Source organism: Micrasema longulum, unplaced genomic scaffold (genome assembly GCF_059751315.1).
Source record: "Micrasema longulum isolate JH-2025_06_02 unplaced genomic scaffold, ASM5975131v1 h1tg000053l, whole genome shotgun sequence".
Lineage (NCBI taxonomy): Eukaryota > Metazoa > Arthropoda > Insecta > Trichoptera > Brachycentridae > Micrasema > Micrasema longulum.
In genome coordinates this window covers 227,800-251,942 of record NW_028277260.1, presented here as the reverse complement: position 1 = coordinate 251,942, position 24,143 = coordinate 227,800, and the positions used below count along the sequence as shown (strand labels likewise).

The 24,143-nt window shown below is 32.0% G+C and overlaps 1 protein-coding gene across 1 annotated transcript in view; it reads right to left on the bottom strand.

The window, feature by feature from the left end:
* Window positions 1-5,617: 5,617 nt before the first annotated feature.
* Window positions 5,618-24,143, bottom strand: part of LOC148285167 (homeobox protein homothorax-like) — a 211,854-nt gene continuing 193,328 nt past the window's right edge. Inside the window, exon 8 of the mRNA XM_088229423.1 lies at window positions 5,618-6,597. Within this exon, the coding sequence (XP_088085549.1) occupies window positions 6,482-6,597 (116 nt within the window). The 3' untranslated portion in view covers window positions 5,618-6,481. The remainder of the gene's footprint in view (window positions 6,598-24,143) is intronic.

Below are 24,143 nucleotides of genomic sequence, written 5' to 3'. Positions count from 1 at the left end.
TAATTTTCGGAATAATAAGTAGCAAAAAATTTTTTTTACTGGGCAGTATTTCATAGACCCTCAATACTTCAAAGGTGTTATGAAAAAAAGTGATATTTCCCTATTTTACCGTGTTCAATTTCAGGGGATTAAAATAGGAGCATCATAGGACTCACGAGATACCTGTGCAACCGGGTTAAGTAGCATTTATGCAAACATTTTTTCCTCGTTCTCCAAGCAACGTAGATCGTAAAAGTGCAATTTAATGATGAGAAACGCCATTTTATGGCTGAGAGTACACCGTTACGAAGTGAGGTAGGCCAACTTTTCAAAAATGCCAATGTGGCGACATTTTTGAGGCCTAATGCAAGAAAAAATGGAGGGAAACTGTTTGAAAAATTATTTTAAAAAACACATAAAACGCTTCAAAATCCAGATATATAGAATATTGTGATTGGTGATTCAATGACCATCATCATCATCATTCCCTTTCCGCACCTAATGATGCATAGGGCACTGCATTGGTACACCCATCGCAGCGTATCTAGATTATTTTTGTAACATGAAAGTAAGATGATCAGTCTTACGCTTCAGGTACCAGTCCAGGGACTATAAAAACACCCTTTTAAATAAATAGTTTATATTAGGCATGTCGGGAATCGAACCGGAGACATCTTGCATAGCAGGCAAATGCGTTGACCATTACACCACGAGACCGAGGACGTTTCAATGACGGTATTCAAAAATTTTGTATTTAGTGTACATTTAGGCGTAGCGCATTGATGCATAGAAAAACAGACAATTCAAACAATTTGAAATGGACAATATAAATACCGAACATTTTTTATTCTCATTTTCCCCTATCAATGACGATGAAAACAATTAGATAATTATTTTTTTAGTTCGCAAAATATCCATTAAACTCTCAAGTATACAAACAGCGAACACTGAGTTCATTTTCTGCTATCCCAAATAAACTCGGGCGCTAAATCCCTATTTTAAAGCCAGATAATTATCAAAACGGTCCAAGATGGAGGATATTTATTTAGCCGTTTTTTTATCTTGATTGATGCGATTTTAGGTCCCAGGAGTTTAGCAGGCTTTAGCCAAAGACGGGGGTTGCCAGCGACCCCCTGGGATGGCAGAGGAGTGAGGAGGTGGCTAGAGATAACGCAAAAATAAATTAAAAACTGGCACCTAATTTACCCGCCTGCTCCTGTATCTGATCTATCTCGTGACTCGTTTTACGTGGGTCGAGAGGAAAGGTGAAATTTTTCTTTCATTTGCCACATTAAACTTTTTACATTTTACAAGGAATTTATGCTTAAACTTCTGGGAATTTTAAAAAATAGATAAAGCGATACACGGATTCAGGAAAACGTTTTTATACTCACGGAATAAAGTTTCATTTCTTATTTTGTATAATATTTGTTGTCTTGTTGTTTAGATTTATTATTCGTCCCAACTCAAGACAAAATTTTGGTCCCATGCAGTTTGGAATAGGGAAAAATAACTTTTTTTTAAAAATAATTTTAAAGTAATAAAGGTCTATGAAATACTGTCCAGTAAAAAAAAATATTTTTTGCTAATTATTAGTAGCATAAAAAATACTTTTAAATTTTAAATTTAGAATTTCTGCAAAAACGGTGGTTCCATTTGTAACGCGCCTAATACGTCACAATTTGAGTTTATTTGTTTCTGCCATTGAAATTTGTTTCGAACATTATCACGAATCTTGACATCACAAAAACCAAGGTCAAACACGTGGCGTTTTTCTAGCAATGTATTTTTATTATATTTCTCCTCAATAATTGATTTTGAAAATACAATTAATTATTATATTGTACTTTGTGATATTTCCTAATTGTGTCTCAAGAATCGTTAAAAAAATACTTATAATTAAATACGAATATTCGATTATTGCAATAAGATCGCAAGTAGATTAATTTGACCAAAAAATTACAAAAAATAGCCTTTGTAAAATATTACCATTGTTTCCTTGTCCGCATCTAAAGGTGCATAGGGCACTGCATTGGTATACCAAAGTTAGCAGGTCATTATTATTATCTGTTACACGAAGGCAGGGTCATCAGTCTTAAGTGACAATTAAATATTGCAGTTTAGAACCACCTTTGAAATCAATATTTTATGTCGACCTTGCCAGGAATCGAACCTCAAGCAGGGAAGTCGAACGTACCCACCGTTGCACTACAATAATAAATAAATTTGTAGTTGCATAACATATATTGATTTCTCTGCTTCAGTACAATACAATATTTGCATTTAAGAATAGCATACAATACGATAATTGAGTGCAGTTCTTTTTTTCAACGTTGAGGCCCTTCGATATGATGTTTGACAACCCCCGCGCTAGTACTCACATTATTCCGCTTCATTTCGCACCGCGACGCATTGTTTTTGCCTCTGCTTTTAATTTCCCGAAGGTGATTTATCACCACTGGAGACTCTAGTATCTCGCTTCCTTCACCTCCTCTGCCTTCCTGTGTTCCTGGTACCGTTTTTTCAATTTCATTTTGGATGACTGCCTCAAATACTCTTTCGATTAAAATAAAACCCACCCCCGATTCTAAAATGCCGGTGAGTTGGGATGGAAAAGCTACCCGGACAGAGAGTTGATATAAAAATGATTTTTGTATTTTTACTTATTTATTTATATCGGACTTTAACGCCCATTTGACTACATAAAACTAGATTTTTAATAGGAACAATAATAGATTTTTGTATCGAGTTAACCATGCGATAAATACAAGATATTGCACTGTTGCATGCGAGCCATAGTTTGTATTGTGCTAATCAAGGAAAATCACGTTATTTTTATGCTTCGAACGATAGAACGTCAATTCGCCAAACCAATAAACATTTATTAAATAACACTAACGTTTCACCACGGGTTATATTTCATTTTTGTTTACATTAATTTGTTAAAACTCCGGTAAAGTAAATATGTAGGTATGTACGGTGGCTTGGACCGTAATCTGTCAAATAGAGCTCTCCTCTCAAGTAGCCGAAGCCGCGAGCCCGCAGTATCCCGTGACGTCACACGACCCGTGTAGGATACTTCCAGTAGCCTCCCAGAGCCATAAATCTCCTCGTGTTGTTTTCCGCGTCCCAGTCTCGTTATTCCGCACTTCTTCCACTTTCTTATTTTCATTCTCGCCAGAATTCACACCCATCTCCGGTTGCTTGTTAGGAAGAAGTTTCCTACTCCGCGCTCCTTTTATGCTCTGCCGCCCGTAAGAGTGGCGATTTGACCGCCCGCCCTCCCCGCCTACCCGACGCCCGCCCTCACCCTCGTGTACAAACTCGCATATTACGATACATCTAGGTATAATCACCTATTTTTATACCCGTGTTAGGAAAGGGGTGTGTTTAAATTCTCCCCGGCGTTCTTATTTCAAATCCAGGCATCATTATTAGTACACTATCGAATTAAGTTTGTTTTTATGATTTTTTTCCTTTAAGGCCTTCCGCTTAATATTTCGTGACACGCCACGATCGCGAGCTACCCGAGTGAAATGCGTGATATTTATATGTAAATGAAATACCGCGATTCGAAGGAAAGTCGATAATTTTAATATAACTACATACGTAATTCGGCCACAGGTCTGGAGATTCTAGTGTAGGCATAAAAAAACATTCGACGTTGAAAAAAATCCAAACAAGGTATTCGTGATATACGTTGTGTAGAAGGACAGGGTTTCGGACTTAAAGTTAGAATCGATCGTTACGTAATGGAATTTATGAAGATCTCACGTTATAATGGCGAGAAGAAAATTGCCCATCTTATCAGAAATGAAATAAAAGAAGAGTTTTCTATGAACACACTAAAACGCCATTCTTCTTCATTGTTGCCAAAAAGGGGGATCACTAAGGGAATGAGGAAAAAAAGGTTTCGAAAAACGAAGCGTCGAGTCTCCCATGGGGATCAGGGTAGCAGCGAGATAGGTAGGGTAGCTTGATAAAAACAAATGGCATCCTTACACTCCGGTTTCCCCGTTTACTATCTTCCACCGTCTCCTGCGAGCCTAATACATAATGGAACTTCTACTTGGCTCGTTTCTACCGTACATACTTCACTCTCCGAGAAAACAGAAAAAACTGTCGACACGACAATTTTATCTGGAGGAAAGTAAAAGTTGTGTGTTTGTGTCAGGTCAGCAAAGCGAAAAGTAACAACTCACACTTTACAAACTTGTCGACAAATATTTTATAGATAAATCGCAAACTACAAGACAAAAATACGTTCTAAAGTTCTAGCGATTTTATTACAAGTTTGGGAGTCACAAAACACATCGACTTAGAATTTTAAAGTAAATATGAGCTTGATGAAAGTAGAAATCTAAGAAATGCGGTATGCAATTAAAAATTTTGTGCGAAAGTCTTTATTTCTAAACATCCTGTTTCAACATGATTTTTAATAACTATGCATTCACAAAATCTAAAAATTTATATTCATTAACATATTAAAAAATTAGTTCGTTGAGTATTTTTTTAAGTAAATTTTTTCACAACTTTACTTAAAAATGATTTTTTAAAACTATAACTGATTTAAATTTGCATGCAGTCACTACTTATGTTTATTTTATGCTTATTAAGTTAACTTAAATCTTCGTGCCAGCGTGAAAGGGGTGGAATTTTTGTGGAAATGAAATACCTAGACAGACTGATAAACGATTAAAGCATAATACTATTTATACCACGAATTACAAAATGCTTTTGAGGATTAAAATGAGTTATTCAAATGACTTTTAATTATTTGAAATATGAAAATACGCATTATAAAATATCATTAAAAAATTTAAATAAAATCAACTGAAAATGTTGCCTTTTCAAAACATTTTGACATTTTCTAATGTGGAAGTTTTATGAGCAACTACCTTTCTGGCACCTTGCTGAAACATTTTCGAGTTCATTTAAAATTCATGGCACGCCAAGTAGCGCTTGAGACAATTTGAACTTTTTTTTTCATTTTTCACACAGCGTAATTCGCAGTATTTTAATATTAAGCACTTCATTACATTTTCCCCTTAGTGTATAAGATAGGTTCCGTTTAATACAGCGCGTTGAAAAAATACAAAATCTCAAGTGGTATTAAAGGTAAAAACAATATGAAAAATGATTAAATTCGTCGTTTCATTTTCAGGTAGGTTTCCTAATTAACAACAGTCTTCTCCATTACCCACGATCAAAGGAAACCAAACATGAAAGAAATCAAATCGATGTGGTTGAAAATTTCGATTCGGCTTTTAATTGCATCAAATCGGTCACGTTTCTTAGATCAAAAGATGAAAAAAATCTTGTCAACCTTTCAAATTAGCCTCCGAATCGGTACAAAGCAGCGTCTATTAGGCGGTCGGTCGCTTTTCTAATTTAAATAAATAAATAACAGAAAAAATAAGGCCACCTCGAATAAAGGGGGAAGTTCCTACGCACGTATTTTGGTTTGGGGTTTATTTTACGGATTGTTGAATTTATTTGACGGTTGAATTTTATTTCTTAAGAATTCTTCTGCGAGTGTAAAATGCACTATTTATTACAAAATACGCATGTATTCACATAACGTAACATAAATTTAACACAGAAGTAGAAAATACTATTTTATGAATTTTATTTGATATTTCGGTCATCGACAAATACTTTAAACGTTTCAGTAAGTACAGTAATAAATTGAATGTTTTATTTGATCGAATTGTCTGTTTCTGATACATATTGCGGTGGTCAACATTCATATAAATGGAAACGAAGTTTCTAGAAGCGTGTGAAGGTGCCGCATACGGGTGTCATGCTACTCACGCTTCATGCTAGGCGACTGAGGAATCAAAGGCACGCATCCGTAGCCTTGCCGACAATGAGCGACACTGGCATTGTGTCAAAGGGGGGCATTGTTAACTTAGAAGCCGCCTAAACTTGGACAAAGTTCCTTTCAGCCTTTGTGTGCCGGCCCCCCGCCCCGCCCTTAAACTCCTTACATCGAGATAACACTTTAAGTTTATTATTACGACCCGTGTTATGGCGGGCAGAATGCGCGGGCGGTTTGTAATGCAAATTATTCTCGCTGCATTTTGGAAAATTGCGGTTTTATCTGTTATTAAAAATTAAAGAAGTGAAAAATTTCGCCTGGGGGAAAGACAGTGTTCAACAGACACTTTTTTCTTTAATAGGGTGTCTTTTTTTATCAACGTTTGTGCTTTTTAATCAATCGTAAATTTCTTCTACTTACATATAATTTGACTTGCAAATTGTAACGGGGAATTATAATTTAATAAATGCGACCTCCGTTGGAACGTCTCACCCCTTTCTTTGAACTTAGTTCTTGCGAATATGTCCCAAGTTTCCTCTCTACTTGATGGTATCAGGCGACTTCTTACTTCAGTAGCGCAATCTCAAATCAAGAAGTGAAGGCGTTAGACTAAACTCCATGACTGACACCCACTTAAATTATTCCGCATAATATATAGAATTAAGCGGTACAGTTCAAAACTTAGAGGTTTATCTTAGAAAACGTTGTATTTAAAATATTCTTAGTACCCAAATAAATACACATACCTTCAAATCTCGTTTTCAATTGAGGATGAAAAATCAGCGGTGAAAGCTTACCTGAAACAAATAAAAGATAATCAGTATAAAAATCATTCTACAAAAAACACATCTCTGATATTTGGCGGGTGAAGCATCCTCCGATAGTTTATACAAATGGGAAATATTTCCGGCATTGGAAACGATAAAACCGCGGGCAGTGTATTCGGAAATCGCTAAATCCCTTAAAATCCTCGAAGATTCGCCCTGTCTGATAAAATAAGTCGGGGAAAGAACATCTAATATCAGAAACACGCAACACGATACGAGCCACGCAGAAAAAAGCGGAAACGAACAAAGTCCGCAACAAATGCGGCGTAACGTGACGTTTTGGAAGAGGGAAACAGGAAATGCAGGAGGTGAACGAAGAGTGGAGCTGCGTCCGGACGGAGAGGGAACGGCGCGGACGGTTCTGCTCGCCTGGCGAAGAAACCACCCCCACTAGATAGCTGCCAGCCTGGTAGCCTCGATAAATCTACCCACAAATATTTTCATCGTCCGGATGTTGTCGCAAATAAGCGACATAGAACATAATAGCTGTACGAAATATTATTATTTAATTTAATCAATAATTTAACTTATTTGCATCAAAACGCAATTATTATTTCGAACTAAATAGTTTTATCATGAAAACAGTTTTTTGCCTTGACATTTTTTTAATAGCATCGATGATAATAGTATTTACACTGTATTGATTCTGAATCAACAACGAACAAACGTTGATGACTATCTGCATTAAATGCTTTAGGCTTTAGGTAAATAGTTGTTTTAACATATTTTTACTAAAATATTTCAGTCATCTTCTGCCTAGAAAATCATATTATTTGTTAGTATACCGTATTTTATTGATTTATTTGATTCTACAGAATGGGGAGTTTTGAAGCAAGAATTTTAACACGGCTTTATTTTACCCATCACACAACAAAAAGTATTCAAAGTGCAATTAAAACAACAAACAATCCATAAATAAAACACAATATGCTTTATCCCTCAATACATGTGTCCTAAAAGCGATTCCCCTTCAGGATATATCCTCACGCACACAATCGCAAAGTTTGCTAGGAGAATTCCTTTCGTCCATTCGTCACACAAATCATTTTTATGGTATTTTTATTTTATTGTGATGCCTCACAGAGGGATGAGAACCCCAGAAAGGGCAGTAAGGAATGCTCCCGTCCCTTCTCTCTCAGCTGATGGAATATTTTCATTGGGGTGATATATAAATCCGTACGGAATACTATTTGGAAGGGATGATGTATAAAATAATATTCTTTTACTCTATCGGCTGAAGTGTTTGTTTGGTAACCGACTCAAATATGTCACAATTACTCTTCATTTAAATCATACTAGAACTTTTTCATTACAAATTAATGTCTTAAAAATGTGGCTGGTGAACATTTAAAAGTTGATAATTTTATTCATCGTAGTAAAAAATACCAAACGTTTATACAAAACTCTCATTTTATATGTACATATGAAAACATTTTACAGAATTCTAAGTCAATAGTTTACCCAAAAGAGAAAAATTAAAAAACAACGCCGATACTGTTAATTAAATAAACCGATTTTTTTTTTCATTTATTACAATTTCTTCTTTGCATTTTACAATTGGTGTACATAAGATACAGTTATGTTAAGCTTAAATCAGCTTTTTTATCCATAATTTCAGCAAAAATTTAAATCGCAATTAGCTCAAATAATTAATATCTATCATATTGTCCATATGAAATGCATTGAAACATTTTAGAACTATGAAAATTGAGTGTCTTTGAGCGAGTTTAGATTTACAATAAGAAATTTGAAATGACTATTCAATCTTTGACAGGATCTATATTTTTTTAAGGAAATAAATATTTTAGACACTGCCAGCAATAGACTTCTCGTAGCTTCAAAAGCTCAGCTTCCTGAAATAAGTGGTTGGAGGGAAATGTTGAATTTTTATAAAGTATAATTTTAATAACAGTATGCTATAAGATAAAACATTATTCTAATGGGAATGAAATAAGAAAGTAAAATAATATTAATAGATTTGACAAATTTCAAAAAAACTATTTAAGTACTTTTTTTAATCCTATAAAGAAGTTTAAAAAAATAGCCATTTATCAGAGATATAATTTTATTTGAAACAATTAAAAGAGAAAATCCCCCAATAAATTTATAACTGTTTTATCTCTTTTAGATTAACGTAACGTTTAATTAGACTTAGGAAATAAGTAGGTGCCTTATTTATCCTTAAATGTCAAATTTTGAAAATATACGAAAGGATTTTTAAATTTAATAATTTTGCTTAAACTCGTAGTTAAATTTTAAGTCCGCTCCCTTTTAAGCTTCGAGGCAACTCGATAGCGAAATTGGACATTTGTGCGTCAGAACAAATGAGTACAAGAGCTATTGGATATCGTGCAGCTTTGTATCTGTGTATTTATTGACGCTAGCAGAACGGGCAAGTATGAAGGTAATGAGAGGCGAAGTGTGCAACATGGCGAAAGGGAATTGAAAGAGGCGTCTTCAACAGGCTATACTCTGATTCAGTATTGGAGAGAAAACTTTATTAAAATCTCGCACCGTTAGTCTGTAAGTCGTTTAATGAAACATTTTCCCAATTATGAACGCCACGCACTACATATTGCGCAGTTCGGCTGATGAATATTTTACATAAATTTTGACGTAGAAGCTTGACATATTTAAATATACATTCATTAATTAAAACTTTAAAATATTTACAATACTGTTGCGCAACTGCAGAGAAAATATTATTTAAACCGGGTTGCCTCGCGGCTAATGCCTTGATGACTTAAAGATTTTATAAATTTTGTTTTTTATTTCATTTTTTAAAGTGTCACTAAAACCCTAAACTTCATTGTCAAATAAAACATGTAAATAGGGGCTGGATTTCTGACTGTCCATGCGCTATGTAGCTGCAAGACGTGCTGTAATCTAGCTCCCATATATCATAATCACTTTTTAGCGTGAATACTTTAAAAATTTACTATTATACTCAACGTTTATTTTGATAATTTAAAGTTGTTAGAATTTCACCCGTCCATGCGCTCAGTAGCTGCAAGACTTATTGTAATCTAACTTCTATTTTTACAAATTAGTTTTTTATTTTATTTTTTTTAAATATCACTTAAACTTTAAACTTCATTCTCAAATAAAAATTAAATAAAATGTAAATGGGGGCGAGATTTCTTATAGTCCATGCGCTCTGTAGCAGCAAGACGTACTGTAATCTAGCTCCTATATAGCATAATTGGAGACGATGAACTAGAATCCCAACCGTTCATGCGCTCTGTAGCTGCAAGACGTGCTGGGAGATTTATTTATTGTACAGCGCCCTTGAGGTGATTTTTGCTAAAATGGCGCTTTATAAAAATATCCAAATATATATAAGATTGAATTCCATCAGTGAATTATTTAAAACTCGCTGAAAATGACGCCTAACATAAAAAAACATTTTAATTTTGTCACAATATCTTGTAGGGTATAAAATTTTATTTCTAATGTTGTATAAGCTGTATCATTTTTTAAACTTATGGTGCTCCTATTTATATTTTGAAAAAAAACATACACAACGTTTTAATTTCGATGTAGGTACGTACAATTTCTTTTTTGATGTTTAAAAAAGTGCGTAGTAGAAAGTTTAAAGGTACAGACGTATAAAACATGAAGTCCATAAAAACAATAGAAAACAAAGACAAGTAAATCATCAATTTACATTACGATGCATCGCAAAAGACGAAGATTCTAAAACAAGTAATCCTAACATAAAAAGATCCACAACTCTTGATAGGCTTTCATCCAACCAACCATCCCCCCCCCCCCCCCCCCTCAGGCATGTATTCTTCATCCGCTCAGACACAAATAATATGTTAACTAATTCCGCGTATAACTTTCTTATTAGATTCGTGATCTGTTCAGATCTCGCGTGCCTGAGCGCGATAGATCACAAGCGTTCCCAAACCCGAAACCGGTCATAAGCGCTCACGGCGTGAACCGAAAATATTATTAACAATTAATCCAACTCGATTCTCCATCTCGTGGGCCGTTTTAATTCGATTCTGATTGGAAAACAATCGCCATATTGAAATCACAGCGTGAAATTCTAGACTACAACAAAAACCTTTGTTTTATTATTACAGTCGAGCCTACATACAAAACCTCTTTAAATTAAAACCAGCAAAGAATTCTGCCTTAAGATGTTTACGGTATTATGAAATATGATTTTTATCTTATATCTACATTCATTTTCACATTTAGTTTTTTTGGTAAGTTATTACGTAATTTTAAGTGAATTATTATTTATAAATTTTATGTTTATAACACTAATTTGTAGTTATATATTATGATTAATTAAATAAAACAAATTTTTAACAACTATTTTTTTTTTTTGACCGGCTTCAAAGCAAACAAGCTTCTTCGTCAAGGTTTACGTAACCAATGAATTCTTTCGTATTTTATTTTTTTCCACGTTTACTAAATACTACACGGAACCAATAAATCAAGTCTTTTTTTCCATACAGGGTGGTAATTTGATATGAATATTTTCGAAGCTAGACAGGAGTGGACTAAAAGAAATATTGTTTATTTGGTTACTAATTTCTTACCCAAAATTAGTTATCGAGTTAAAAACACTCGTTCAGGATTCCGGTTCTATTTCACAAACTGACTATTTATCCGCCCCGACAAGGACACAAATAAAATATGAACAAAAGCTTGGGTCTCTTTTAAAAAAATATTTTTAATATCTTTTATAATGTTATTCATACACGACACACACAGGCCCTACGCGTAACAAAATAGAATGAAAAAGGTACAGTGCGGCGCGGTGGCAAAAAATGTCCCCTATTTTTTAGATGCGCATTTTTCTTATTCATACATTATCAAATTATTTGATATTATAACGCTGGTTGTGTGATACACTTAACACCACTCTCCCCTAGCGAGGGGTGGGGGTTGTGACGTCATATGACGAATTTCTCAATAGAGAATGCTTTATGTCATGTTGTGATGTCGGCCGAATACATACTGGGAGTAAATAAATAAACTGAATTATTATTTTATAATTTTCGAAGCAAGTTGTCATTTGCAGAGGTTAAATATAATATTGGCAATTTAAAAAAAATATATATTTGACAATAATATGAAACGCATCGTTGTGTAGTTTTAGGCTACAATTCTTGAACAATATTTTGAGTTTGTCCGAATTTTTGTAGACAAGGACTGGATTCAACTCCATGGGGAGCTGTTTATATTAACATATTACAACAGAGATGAAGAACATTTTATAGAAGGTAATATAGAAGTCTCGGCATCTACAGGTCTTATGACCTGTCATTATATAAATATATATGTTTGGATAATTTATATAGCTTCATTTTTGTGAAAATCTCCTTGAGGACGCTGTACAATAAATAAATATCCCAGCACGTCTTGCAGCTACAGAGCGCATAGACGGTTGGGATTCTAGTTCCTCGTCTCTAATTATGATACATAACAATTATGATGTATATGAGCTAGATTACACGTCTTGCAGCTACAGAGTGCATGGACAGTAAGAAATCAAGCCCCTATTTACATTTTTTTATTTTATTTCATTTGACAATGAAGTTTAGAGTTTAAGTGATATTTTTAAAAACGAAAAAAAAACAAAAAGTCTTGCAGCTACTGAGCGCATGGACTATTGAAATTTCAGACCCCGTTTACAAAATTTAGATATTTGATAGTTGATAAATCCACCTGGTCCATGAAGAAGTATGGAAATTGAAAAAAAAAAATTTTCAGGCGTTGCCTAGTATGTAGGTGAAATAATTCAATTAGATGAATCAAGCCCACATGATAAAGGTTTCAGCTCTTTTACTTCACAAAAGTCAACAGATGGAAGAGTTTAGAAAATGTGGATGTTCAAACATAGACAGAATGTTGAATGTTACACATTGTGTAAAGTGGCCACTTAAACCAGCCAATGACAGGTCATAAGCCCTGTAAATGCCTAGACTTCCATATACCCTTCTTAAAAATGTTTTCCTTCTCTGTTGCAACAAATTTGAACCTTAACACTTTTAAGTATGCTGAAAGTATGCAGCACCATAGATTCAACTCTCTTTTAGATCAAAGAATAATGTTAGACAAGTTATTTTTGTATAAATTAATTACCAATAAAATGGATTCCCCTAATCTACTTAACAGACTTCCATCTCATATGCCATCTAGACTGACAAGACAAAACCTTCTGTTTTACACAGACAAAGCGGCAACGAACCATTTAAAACTAGAATATGCGAGCGATATAACTACAGATTTACCGAGATATTTTTCACGACAATGTATGTGAATTTAAGTCAAAAGTCATAGAAATATTGAGAGAAGCAGATATTTAATTAATTTTGTTATATACATCTTTTAAATTTTTTATCTTTTGTTATATTTAACATAATTTAAATTATTATCTTAAGTGTAAACAATTTTTTGGGGTGCATGGGTGTCCTAGACAAAGAAATTGTCAATATATTTTGTACACACTGTCTGTATACCCAATAAAATAAATAACTTTGTACAGAAAACGAATTGACTTTAAAGCCTCTTATTGAAAAACAGAAGATGTTTAATGTATGAAAAAATGCTAATTTGTCTCTCCTGAAAAGTTGGGTTTCTCGAGATACTCAAGTTTACATTTCGTACGCAGATATGTAAGTAAAAAGTTGAACAAATAAATGCATATAAAAGTCACAACGACATTTCACATTAAAGTCAAGGTGTGCAATTAGGTGCTCAGAATAACAAAATAATATTCAAAAATACAAATAAAAGCGATAATGCGAATAATGAAGGCCCGACTTTACGAAACAACAATAACAAGAATAAAAAGTAAAATGGTAAGTCATACAAATGAACCAAAAAGGTGCAGACCTAACTACAAAACGTTTTAATCAACCGTGAATGGTTATTGTCGACTTACATCTGACAGATAAAAAAATCATATTCTTGCATGCATCCCGCTTCGTGTATAATGGCGGGAGATGAATGGAAAAACGTCATCCCTTTGTAGCAATTTTTTGCTTGACATGTTACGACCGTATTCTGATTGTTGCGCCAGTTTGAGGACAACTGGTCCCCCACTTTTGACGAATTACCATTCACTATTCACATGCGTTTTGAGTTAAGTAAATCAGTCGCTCTCAAATATCGCAAAAATGCGCGAAAAAAAAATTCGAGATCAGTGAATATTTTATTTATATCTTTTTAATCCTAATCAGTGAATCACAATTAAATACCTCGTTCTAAACACAAAAAATGTGTTAACATTTTCAATACGATATTATTGATTCTCTTTCTATGAGTCAAAACAAAAAAGAAAAAAACTTAGACTATAAATGAACAAAAAACATCCTTTAATTAATATTTCCACCACTATGAAGTTCGTGTAATTATTTAAATACCTAGGTTTTTAGCGCAGTTAACTGCATATTTTTACAAATCTGAATATGGAGAGCTGAACTGCCATACAAGTTTCTGAAAAACAGTTATTTTAATTTTAAAAATTCATACTATTTTTTGTTTAGTTTTATTAAGTTTTTACTAAAAACTACAAAGATCCAAACATTGTCACCGGGATGCAACTGAGAGAGTGACAGAAAATCATTTTTAAAAAAAATATTCATCAAAACCCTCTACTACCGCATATCCTCTTAAGTCTTTTATTTCAAACACCACTAAATAAAAACTATTGAGTTTTGCAGTTCAATCGTTTTAAATTAACATTGACACGAGAATATTTTCAACACAAGTTATTATAATAAACTAAAATTATGTACACAAGCAGTGAAATAAGCACGATTAGATTTTAGTAAGCGAAATAAGGAGGGAAAATATATCGTGATATTTATGATTGTGGTGTTATGATTCTCTTATTTTGTAGACACGTTAAATTGATAAATTCAAGAACAATTCTTGGGAGGGCGATTTCCAAATTGTAATTTGTATGTCAATTTTACATGACAATTTACATTTGTTTCTCTTTTCTATTTAATAAACCTGATATGTATATTTTGTAATGTGTTGAGAATTAATTGGATACTCCGTAATGTTCTCAATGTAACTAAAAATAAATAAATAAAATAAACAAACAAACCGCAGATTTAAATTGATGTTTTTATAATGTTATTAAATTGAGATATTTCTTGATAAAATTCCATAGTTAACGATTTAGATCAAATTATTAATATTTTCGGTAAACCAATTTCAGTATAAAACTTTCCGAAAAAGTTTTTGCAAACCAGTTGTAATAACATTTATGTTGTCTGTCCCTTGATAAAATACTAATATGATTTTCTTATACCGAGACCTTGTTACAAATATTATGAAAGTTCAAAATATTGTTATCAATTTACCAGTCCCGAAGATGCCCTTTTAGGCAAAAGCGATCGTTGGTCGAAATGAAATAAAAGTGAGACTAAACCAAGAAGTTTTATTTATAATTTTATCTTACTCATCAAACCGCAGATTTGTTTAAAGGTAGATTATGTTAGTCAAAATGTTTATCAATGTTACTTTTCCAATATCAAACTTTGGGGGCACGTGGTCTAAAGTGTCCGCGTCCTAAAACCAGCAATCCCCTCCCCACTCTAAAACCAAAAGGGGGAAATTATTTGATTAAAAATTATTCCTATCTAACACCACTGAATACCTCTTCACCCCTAGAATGCAGCACGGGGGGTAAGTTCTATGCCATATCTACATAGTATCTAGTGTCTGCCATTATCAGGGAAGGTACCACCATAACTCGCCCATCCGAATCAGAATACTTTGATATTAAAAACGAAACCACCACTCAATAATTATAATAATAATTACATACCCTCTTCCAATAACTAATAAAAAGATAGTTTTTATTGAATTATAACATGAGAATCGGTGAGTATTTTAGGAATTTGATTAGATGGACTTCGAAATATTAAAACCGCTTAAATAGTATTAAGGTTGAATTTGTTACCTTTCTTTTTACTCTGTATTTATGAAGTTTTTTATCTAGTTTTTATATTTATTGAATCGCCTGAATCATTATAATCACTAATAAGTTATAGCATAACATTTTGGACAGAGTCATAGCTCAGATTTAAAAAAAATATACGAATGCAAAATGTAAGTCCTCTTTAAATGACGAAACAAAGATAATCTCAAATTACGCTTCCTATCCTTACAAGACAAAGAGACTTGATTCACTAGTTCCACACGAAGCACAATATTGAAATAATAAAATAGGAGATAATCCATTAGTTAAGTATACCTTGATAAGGATGCTTGTATAGATTTGAAACCGGTAGGTAGAAAAAAAAAGTTGTTTTAATTATTGTACTATAATCAATAACTACTAAGTTAGTGCTTCAAATATTAAATTTATTATAAGATAACATTCGTTTGTCAGTAATGGACTTGAGCTTTATAAAGTTCATAAATTAAACGAATTGTTTTTTGATGATTATTCTGTATTATTTTATGTGTTCCTGGTATACTATTTTTCATATATTTATTAAGCATACGTATTTATTTTTTTAATGGAATAATCCGCTAACCCTCTATTTTTGACGCTTGTCAGTAAGGTGGGGAAGGTGAGATATGAAACGTCATGAAAAATACACCACAACACGCAGACCGATACACAAATATATTTTTTTAAATCTTGCAACTGGCGGATTGAACCCGCGACGCTAGTTTCACAGTTGACCGTCTAATTAACCGCGTCACGACGCCTGTTGAGCCTGATAGCTTGTTATAATGACAGTAATTTTCTAGCTAGAGAAAAGAAAAAATGTAATTTAACTTAAGAAAATTTAAGGACATAATAATTCAATTTTCACCATTCTTTAATAAAACGAGATATTTATGAGTAATGCAACATTCCACTTGAATAATAAATTCTCACTGCCTAAACGAAATTCTAAGTAATACGCTTATTGCCAATTGAACAGGGAAAGGACACTTTATTACAAGGTACCTCCCGAGTAATGTGACAATTTAGAAAGAACCCCGATGCAAAAAGCGACTTTATTAAATAAAAGTCATCCAGTTATAATTCGATATTTTCCGTTACGTGTGTAGTACTTGTAGTAAACTCCTGGGGTGAGAAAAATAATTGGTAACTTTATTATTAGAACTTTTTAGTAAAAATACATACATATGTATGAGCTAATAAATTATTATGAATGTCCACTTTCTAACTAAATTATAGTTATGAAAGAGGGCATCAAAAATCAATAGTTATAAATATTTTCGTTCAAAAACAACAAATAAAATTCAAGTAAAGTTATCAACGATAAAGTTTTGTCAAAAATATTCTACAAAAAACTTAAATGGTTTTTTAAAATATCACAGAAAACGATGTTTTTTTCAAATGTCACAGAAAACGATGGCCCAAATTTTTAATAACATTTTATTATTATAATTAAAATGCAGTTCCACCAAGAAATGCCAGTATAAAAACTCAACGTTTTATTCTGTAAATTAGTTATTTTCTTTCAAACATCCCATTAACTTAAGAAAAAAGTGATGATTAAAATGCTGAATGTTTGAAGAAATTCAAAGAGAAAAATCACTATGACAACATGACTTCATCATAGGAAAAAATAGCTGCCCATTTCATGTCTTGTAGTTCTGGAGTAGTGAATTCATTATGTCATTCTGATTTATATAGTGTCATTATTTGTTAAAATATTAAATTAATCTAATTTCTAAGAAAAATCCATCCAGATAGTACTCTTATAAATATGATATACGACAGTGGACAAAAATAGTAAAAAATATATTTAAATTAATTTATGAGATAAACTATTTCAGGAAAAAATATTTCAATCCATTAGGTGTTAACATTAGTTGTGTCCGTTTCTTTTCAAATATAAAAATGAGCACCAAAAGTAAATCGAAATGGTAAAGGTTATACGTCGTTCGAGAAAAAAATTCTGCTCTACAAGATATTGTGTTTGCTTTAACATTACATATTTTATTTTATTTGCTAACAAGCTTTCAAAATGGAATGTCAAGTAGACGAAAGTGAGCACGTTCGACAAATCCTTCTGTTTGCGTTTAATCAAGGAAATCAAGGAAATGGTAAAGGTTATACGTCGTTCGAGAAAAAAATAATGCTCTACAAAATATTGTGTTTGCCTTAACATTACAAACATTATTTTATTTGCTAACAAGCCTTTAAAATGGAATGTCAAGTAGACGAAAGTGAGCACGTTCGACAAATCCTTCTGTTCGCGTTCAATCAAGAGAATAAAGGAAAATGCATTATTGACTAATTTGTTGTAAAATAATGAAGAAATATGCTTTATTGACTAATTTGTTGCAATTTGACCTCATGTTCTCTTCATTTGAAAAAAAAACGCAAAAAAACTTCTGTTGGCACCCATACTTAAATGAAAGTTTTATAGTTCAATTTTCATGGCGGTTTTCGAAAGACCGTTCTTATTTAATGCCGACCCCGATAATTCTCCTTCATCATTTTACAAAAAAATTGTCAATAATGTATTCTCCTTAATCTCTTATTTGTTTTTTCCTTTATTCCTTCGATCGAACGTAAACAGAACGAGGTGTTGAAAATGCCCACATTCGTCAACTTGACATTCTTTTTTTAAGGATCATATATTTTTTCTTTTGAGTGACGGATGTAACCTTTGCCATTTTCTTTTATTTTTGATGGTTATTTTTATATTTGAAACAATGGACACCACTAATGTTAACACACCCAATACATGATCTTTAGTATTTTTATGTGAAAAGAGTAAAATTAAAACATGATGTCTGTGCCAAAAGAAAAGTTCATCCAAAGATTCAAGAGAAATAGAATAATAGTGATTTTATCAGCGACTGATCAACTTATCTCGCCCACAGTCCTGTCATACCACCACTTATTCCCATACAAAATTCACGCGGCATGATTTTTGTTTAAGCGCCAATTATTCATTTACCGTATTTCGTTTAGCTGAAGTGGCCCGCACTCTAACCCCAATCCCCAAAGCGTAAAGTCACATGTCATGTAGAGAATACAAGGGATTGTGTATCTTATTCGGGATTTGAATAAGGTATTAAACAGCTCGGCATCCGTGGAAACATTTGGAATGGAGGCAGGGATGTCTTATTCCCGGGGGCACCGGGAGTACATGACTGCGCCGGGGTAAATATTAATGCGATTTTCAATTCACGCGCGGCGAGTGCTGCCTTTGCTGGGGAATCTCATGCGGCCCTGGTAGCGCGCGTTACATAATTATTATGAAATTATCAAATAATTTGATGAGCCAACGGAGGGTGGTTATTCTCAGAGGTATACGTGAGATGTGTGGGAGGTTTAGGGCAGGTCTTTGCTCCGTAATCACGTTATAGAATACTTTGCCCTGCAGTCGAAACATTAAATGAATAAAACAAATTCATAATTGGCGTTCCCACACCAGCAACACGGAAATTTGAATACTTGCCAGCGCTATAAAGGGTTATTCCATTATGAAATTTGCATAATATGTATCTGAAATATAAAAAACAATACGGCTACTATCCAGCTATGGCATCAAATCTTAATTGAATTATACCATAATTATTTTTTCATGTAACGTGTGAATTTCAGTAAAAATAATTTAACCATGCTTCTGTTGTAAGTAAAACAAAAAAAAACATATAAATAAAACATTAATGAGAAACTTCCGTCCTACGGGAAACTGAATACAATAAATGTTTTCTTGCCCGTGGTTTGGAGCATTAAACTGTACCGCAAAGTTTCCTGAAAATGTACGAAAAAAGATTAAATAATATTTTAATAAAAACGGGCTACTTTGAATGACGTCACTGGTTCATATGAATCAACGTATGATCATTTGATATGAGAGCAATGGAAGATTTCCAGTTTGCTTGCCATGGATGGACCAATGAGAAGAACAGAACTGAACAGAACTTAACAGAAGTTAACAGAACTTAACAGAACTTAACAGAACTGAACAGAACTGAACAGAACTGAACAGAACTGAACATAACTGAACAGAACTGAACAGAACTGAACAGAACTGAACAGAACTGAACAGAACTGAACAGAACTGAACAGAACTGAACAGAACTGAACAGAACTGAACAGAACTGAACAGAACTGAACAGAACTGAACAGAACTGAACAGAACTGAACAGAACTGAACAGAACTGAACAGAACTGAACAGAACTGAACAGAACTGAACAGAACTGAACAGAACTGAACAGAACTGAACAGAACTGAACAGAGCTGAACAGAACTGAACAGAACTGAACAGAACTGAACAGAACTGAACAGAACTGAACAGAACTGAACAGAATTGAACAGAACTGTACAGAACTGAAATGAACAGAACAGAACTGAACAGAATTGAACAGAACTAAACAAAACTGAACTGAATGAGAATAAGCGGATAAGAACCTCTGACTTCACACGTGGAGTTATTTTAGAAATACAAAACATTAAAATATCGTAGCGCTGATAATACGATATACGAGTATAAAAATATGAAAAAAAAACTTTGTTGTAAATAGTCTATTAACATATTTTAAAAAAACACGGAACTTCCTCATTTTTTTATTTTTTTATTAAAATTTTTTACATAAGAATTATTTTGAACAACGATTTAATTCCCGCCAAACTGCAAAAGCAGTTTTTTTGCAGGGATTTCTCATTTTAAATATTTTGGTAACACAATATAATAATGTTTACATAAAAATATAAAAAATCTTAAATATATCAATAAAATAAAAGAAAAATATAATTAAATACAAGTAAATTAAGTATTTTTTGACACCGAATTAAATAAAAATAATAAACAAACACTTTTTTAACACTGTTTTAAATTATTTGGTTTCCCCCTTTTTTTTATTCATTAAACTTAGAATATAAGAAAAATATTTTTAAAACCAATTTTACTATATTTTTATTTATATCACTATTCTTTATTTCGTCCGGGAGTCTATTTATGCGTGGGAGTATTATAGGAATTCTTCATAACATTTTAAAATCTGTATTTGGTTACATGCATTTAGCCAGTCTTGAATGTACAGGATCTGTTAGATTATATAATATTTTAATTTAATTGGCCTGAAATCCCTGAAACGTTCGGATTTTGTGTAAAAATTCAAAATTCAGCACTTTTTAATTTCTATTTTTATAACGAATATTTTCTCATATTTTAATTGTACAAAACTTCATTCAAAATAATTTAACTATGATATGTCTCAGTACATTATGAAATCTAAACAAATACACGATTTATATTATTACGCTTACATTTGAAAATTAAAATATTATTTAATTATATTGCCCCGTAATTTAAAGTTATTTCTAATGTATTGTTTTGTTGATAATATTGTAGCCACCGTGGAATAATTATACAAAAAATGACAATTTAATGACGCAAATGGAGTAAACAAAGATAAAACTGGGTTGGTGACCTATTCACGGATCAAGGTTTGACTCCCGATAATGACAATTATTTTTTTAATTGGCTTTTGTGTCCGATAATTTGCTAACAACATAACTCTTCGCAAAGGACTAATTTATTGAGGAAATAAATGTAATTGAAATGTTCATGATTTAATAAAACTTTTTGAGCCGGTGTCCCTGATATAATAAATTATGTCTAGACACACATGATAAAACAAACTGCTCTGTTTAAGCAAGAAATATAATTAATGTATACATGATATTATAAAACTATTTAATATAATTTTAGCGTAAAAATGCGATCTTTTGCCGTTATTTTTGTTACAAAATCTTGTAATCAAGTACATCATATTTGATAATTCATTAGTATTAATACCACGTTTAATATCTCACAAATATAAGAAAGTACTTTGTACCAGCAAAACACGTTATAATATAACATTATTCATTGTAGGTACATTCAACTCCTCATGTATTTTTTTGCAAAACCGGCGCCAGATTACTCAACCTTAGATGTAAGGTTTTTTTCAAAAGATGACTATTTTCTCATTTAAACTTTTGAGGAATCGGTGTTTTAAAACAAAAAAAAAACAATATGTGGATACAGTTTAGAAGGTATGAGAAGTATTTGTATTCCCCTATGAAAATTTATTGAATTTAAAAAAAAATATATTATTGTAATTAACTATTGCATAATTAAAAAATTTAAAAATAAAAATTATGAATTACCGAATACACCAATAAATACTTAAAAATTGCAGCTTTTTGTTTTTAATTTTTCCTAAAACTGACTAATTTATGGAAAGTCAGTTTTTAGAAATACTTTTTTGTGTCTATATCCGAAATAGTTCATTTTGGTAAATCACTGATTTTGAAACTATAAAATCACCAAGGTGCATTTTGGAGTAAATAAAATATATCAACATGTTTTGCGCCCCCAAATATGTATATATATATACATAAAAGTCAATATTCGTATGCGTGTCCTCGATAGACTGAACAACGACTGAACCGATTTACATGTGGTTTTTAGCGAAATATAGACCTTTGTCATGAGTGTATTTATAGCTCTTAAAATCTTCATAACTTTAAGGGCTTTTCATAACGAGTTGCAAATAGCTCACCATTAGGAAACAAGAATCAAGTTGTGGTAAAGAGGGTTTCGAACCACGGACCTTTTATCCTTGAGTCCGAGACACTACACACAGGACCACAATCAGGTTTTTAGATTGTAATATATTTAAGATAAATTTTATTCTGGTAACTAAATAAAATATAAAAAATAATATGCTCAGCTGAATAAGTATAGACAAAGCTGAGCTTGCCACTCTCTCTCCGTTCTTTCAAATATATTTTTATTTATTTTATACTGTAAATGTTTGCAATGTTCTTCTTAATAATAGAATTAATGTTGCGTGTTATGAGATATACTATGTCATACTGAGAAATGTCACCTTTTGCACCTATGTTCATTGCGATAACCTCGAAATAATCGTGAAGCTTTTTTATTGTGTTATCATTTTTATTATTTTACGAACCAACAAATCAAAGTGGAAATAATTTCATGACAGTTTAATGTATCTTCAAGAATAAAATGTCTTTAAAAAAAAAAAAACAGAAGCAAATTACTTTATTGCAGAACTTAATTCTTATAATATATTATCATCAATTTATATATTTTTAGATACAGATTAACTTAATATCATAATGAGTTAAATAAAATGCATAAATTATGAATACTATGCACACTTCCTTTAAACAAACTATGAAAACTTAACTTTAAAACATAATCAATAATAATTACGTTCAAATAAATTAAATCAAATAAATAAAATAAGGAAACAAAAAAAATAATAAAACATCATTACGATTATATATTTATTACGATTGAAACTTGAATTGTTTTTAATTTTGATAACTTTGGTAATGTCATAAAATATATTAATATATGCTTAAACCATAATATTTGCTGAAAGACCATTAAAGACTGAAAGACCGCGCTTGCACATTCCATGAAATATTTTAGATCAAACATCCCAAACGTTCTTTAACTCGGATGATAAGCAATGTAAGAATTTTAGTTAATGATTTTCCGGATTATTTAAGTCATCAAACTGGTCAAAAGAGGTCACTGAACTTTCTTATTGATATTAATTAAGCGAGTGAGATAGATCTAGTTTGAAGCGCGTCGTCTTATATCTAAATAACTTAGTGTCGATTGTGATTTGTCCGATTATTCGGATTAAAATAAAACAATATGTGGATCCAAACAAATAGTAATTTATGACAACTTCCGCGTAAAAAAATAATAATTTATATGCGCACGTGGTCATAAGTCAGATCGGTTAATTATTGTTGACATAAATGGGTCCATAAATATTGCGGGCATTCCTTCGGCCGTTAACTGGTCATACGATTTGCCAAAATTCACATAAATCTTTTTCCCATCTTATCACGGAGAGTACTTGATAACCTGCCACTGGAATATTTAGGAATAAAGTTATTAAACATCGCGACACGCGTAATTATAATTTTAACAGATGATAACTCACTCTGAAATAAATTGAAGAGTTGCTGAATTTTGTAATTAATTACGTTATTCACCTGGCCAATTTATATTGCGAATTTGTCTCTAAGAAGTATGAGCTCGACGATGGATTACGTTTGAAATTTGTTATAGAAAAAAAGTGATCCCACGTATTTGGTTTATTGAATCAATATATTTTTTATTTTCTTAAATTTTATAAATATAATCATACATTTTTACAGTTTCAACATGTCATATTTTTACTATAACTAACATTCCACAAAGCCGCAGTCAATGCAGTCATCAATAGACTTCACTCTCTAGGCAATAAGTACCAGGACGTTGGTGACTCATTTCACATGAAATTTAGTACATTTAGAACGGCTCTTCTTCTTTTTTTCATTGGTAATAGTTCTAGGTAACTATTTGTTACTATTGTTAAAAAATGTTTTAAACTTCTTTATTAGTGTTTTTTTTCTTTATTTTTTCGTTTCTTTTCTTGAATTAATTTAAAAGTACAAAATATTTCTCTTCATCATTTTTTTACATCATTATATATTTTTATACATAAATATAAATATTTACCTAAGTATTAG